We start from the raw sequence: 2,771 nt of genomic DNA, 5'->3' as shown, positions 1-2,771 counted from the left end.
CTAAAAATACAAAATTAACCGGGAGTGTTGGCGCGCACTTGTAATCCCAGTTACTCGGGAGGCTGAGGCAAGAGAATCGTAGTGAACTGAGATCGCGCCACTGCCCACCAGCCTGGGTGACAGAGCAAGACTCTGTCTTGAAAAATAAATAAATAAATAAATAAACAAAATAAAATACGCAGGAGACACACAGCAAAAGAAGTGCAGCATAAAGTAACTTCTTGCAAAAGAAAAACTATATTTTGAAAATTAAGTGTATAGTAGACAATACACCTTGAGCGAGTTCAGAACGGGCTGCTCGTCAGGGTGGGTCAGTGTTAATTACCGCAGGAAAACTCCCCTTATGGGAATGTTACACAATTTTTCATAATGGGTGGGAAGAGGTGTCACTAGCAAGCATGATCTGGGTGGTCCTCTGGGTGCACATGGGCATTTGCTATACATGCCTGTTCCTAGGACACATGTCTCATTAGCATTTTAAATCTCCACCCAGGGGTGTAGTTTTTACTATTAAAATGAGTGAAGGGTCAGTTTGAGGACAGGTAAAATCAAAATGCACATGTTCTCAAAAGGGAAAGTCCCTACTGGGGATAGCTTTGCTTGAGCTCAGTGACCAGGCGAATGCTGAGGCTTACTGTGTTGGCCGTGAGGTCACCAAGGTCGCAGCATCCTGAGAAGGTGGTTGTCTTCTTGACTACCTCTCCTGCCTCACCTGGGCTCCATGCCCTGCCTTGGTCCAAACAAGGACCTCCCGCATGTCTGATCAGCCTGTTCCTGATATCATCCATGGCCTCTCCCATGGTGGCTGCTTTACTCGCTGTGGGGGCACGTGGATCAGGGCATGGTAGAAGCAGGTGGTCTGGGGATACACGGCTAGCATGAGCTGCTCCTTCTGGAACAAGGCCTCCGGGTCCATCTCGCGGTTGGCCTTCCACTGGGGCAGCGGGATGATCTAGCATCAGCTCAGGGTGTGTCTCCTGGCTGTAGAGGGACTTGTGTCAAATGGTGGCTGGGTGGGGATGCGCCTTCCCAGCTGTTAGGCTGCCCCCAGGCTCCGTGCCCAGCCCTGGCCTGGACACTCCCTCTTTGCCTTCTTCATCGATGTCATCTACCTCATACCTGTGGACAAAAGGAGGAAAACGCTGGGTGTAGCCAGGGGCACAGTCCCTGTCGAGGAGTGTGGAGGACGGAGGCAGGGCGAGGACCTGGTGCTCCCTGCACAGCTGGCCCCACCCACATCACCCTCGGGAGCTTTTCTCCAGCTGTGCAGACAGGGAGTAGAGTGACAGCCCAGGGAGGTGCAGCGACCAGAGAGTAGCCCCGGGGCTGGTGTCACTCACTTGTTGGTGGCATGGCTGTAACTGACCACCTTGGCCAGGATCCACTGCTCGTCCCCATCCACGGCCTTTACCCGGGCAGCCACCTTGTCTCCAGGTCTGGCCACGTAGTCCCCTGAGGCAGGGATGGCCCCACAGAGAGGTGGGGGCCTGTGAGCAGAACAAAGGGTCAGTCCCAGGCCCTGGGCATCAGCCCCTCCCTCGCAGCTGCTGCCCTCACTTGTCACCGGGCTTCCCAATCCACAGGGGCAGGGTCATGGCCGACTGCTGCAGCAGGGTCATCAGCACCCCTCTGCGCATGGTCTTCCAGGGCGGCTCCGAGTCATCGTAGAGACCTGCAATCTTGGCCACTGTGGGAAGGAAGGGAGGCCTGAGGCCCCAGGGACAGGTGCTGGCCCTGACCCCCCAGCATGCTGCACTGAGTTGTGGGAAGGAGCCCCTGGGAGCCCCTAGTTTCTGAGTGAGCCGGAGGGCCCAGCAGGATTGTGACCCGATCGGCCAGGTGGCCTACACGGCTGCTGCGCTCAACTACAGATGGGTGAGACAGCAGCACAGTGGGCACCCAGAGGGAGGAACCAGGAACAGATAAAGCAGGTTCTGAGGTGCTGGTCAGGTTCTCTTCCTGACGTCAGTGCTGACCCAGAAGTGTATTTAATGAGAATTTCCTGAAATTGGAAGAATCCCGCAGGGTGGCGGAGAGGCGGAGGCGCTTCTTCAGGGTCTACCTGCTCTACTGCCTGAACCCCCTTCACCAGGGCCGCCTCTATGTGGGGTTCACTGCCAGCCCTGCTTCTCGGGTCCAGCAGCACAATGGGGGCCGCACAAAAGACAAGGCCCAGGCCGGGCGCAGTCGCTCACGCCTGTAATCTCAGCACTTTGGGAAGCCGAAGCTGTCGGATCACCTGAGGTCAGCTGTTCTTTGAGAACAGCCTGGCCAACTTGGTGAAACCCTGTCTCTGATAAAAATACAAACATTAGCCGGGCATGGTGGCACGAACCTGTAATTCCAGCTACTTGGGAGACTGAGACAGGAGAATCGCTTGAGCCTGGGGGGTCGGGACAGTGGTTGCAGCAAGCTGAATCGCGCCATTGCACGCCTGGTGAGACAGGGAGGGTCTCTGAGGCCGGAAGAAGGCTTCCTGGAGAAGGCGGACCCCGCGAGGCACAGGCCTGATGAGAGGGACCCTCCAGGCCTGTGACAAGGGTGGGGCGTCTGGGGAGGGGACAAGGCCTGTCGCAGAGGAGGAGTGTGACGGGAGAGCCCTGGGAATCTCGGCGGTGGAACTCCCGGAAGGAGCGGGCTGGGGCGGGGTGATGATCCAGGCTGGAGTCCAGCATAGGGGTCTTAGTGGGCACGCTGGGGTCCGATGGAGCGCAGGAGGGAGAGGAGTGGGGACAGGTGGGTACCTGGGTTGGAGGAGGGGCCTGAGGTGG

At 57.3% G+C, this 2,771-nt stretch overlaps 1 protein-coding gene across 1 annotated transcript in view; it reads right to left on the bottom strand.

Annotated features, from left to right (window-relative positions):
- LOC105505632 (SAGA-associated factor 29 homolog) overlaps positions 1 to 2,771 on the bottom strand; it is a 116,505-nt gene that overhangs the window by 31,369 nt on the left and 82,365 nt on the right. The window contains exon 10 of the mRNA XM_011933508.1: positions 815 to 904. Within this exon, the coding sequence (XP_011788898.1) occupies positions 815 to 904 (90 nt within the window). The remainder of the gene's footprint in view (positions 1 to 814; positions 905 to 2,771) is intronic.

Source organism: Colobus angolensis, unplaced genomic scaffold, assembly GCF_000951035.1.
Source record: "Colobus angolensis palliatus isolate OR3802 unplaced genomic scaffold, Cang.pa_1.0 Scaffold128, whole genome shotgun sequence".
NCBI lineage: Eukaryota > Metazoa > Chordata > Mammalia > Primates > Cercopithecidae > Colobus > Colobus angolensis.
This window is presented reverse-complemented; position numbering and strand designations above follow the sequence as displayed.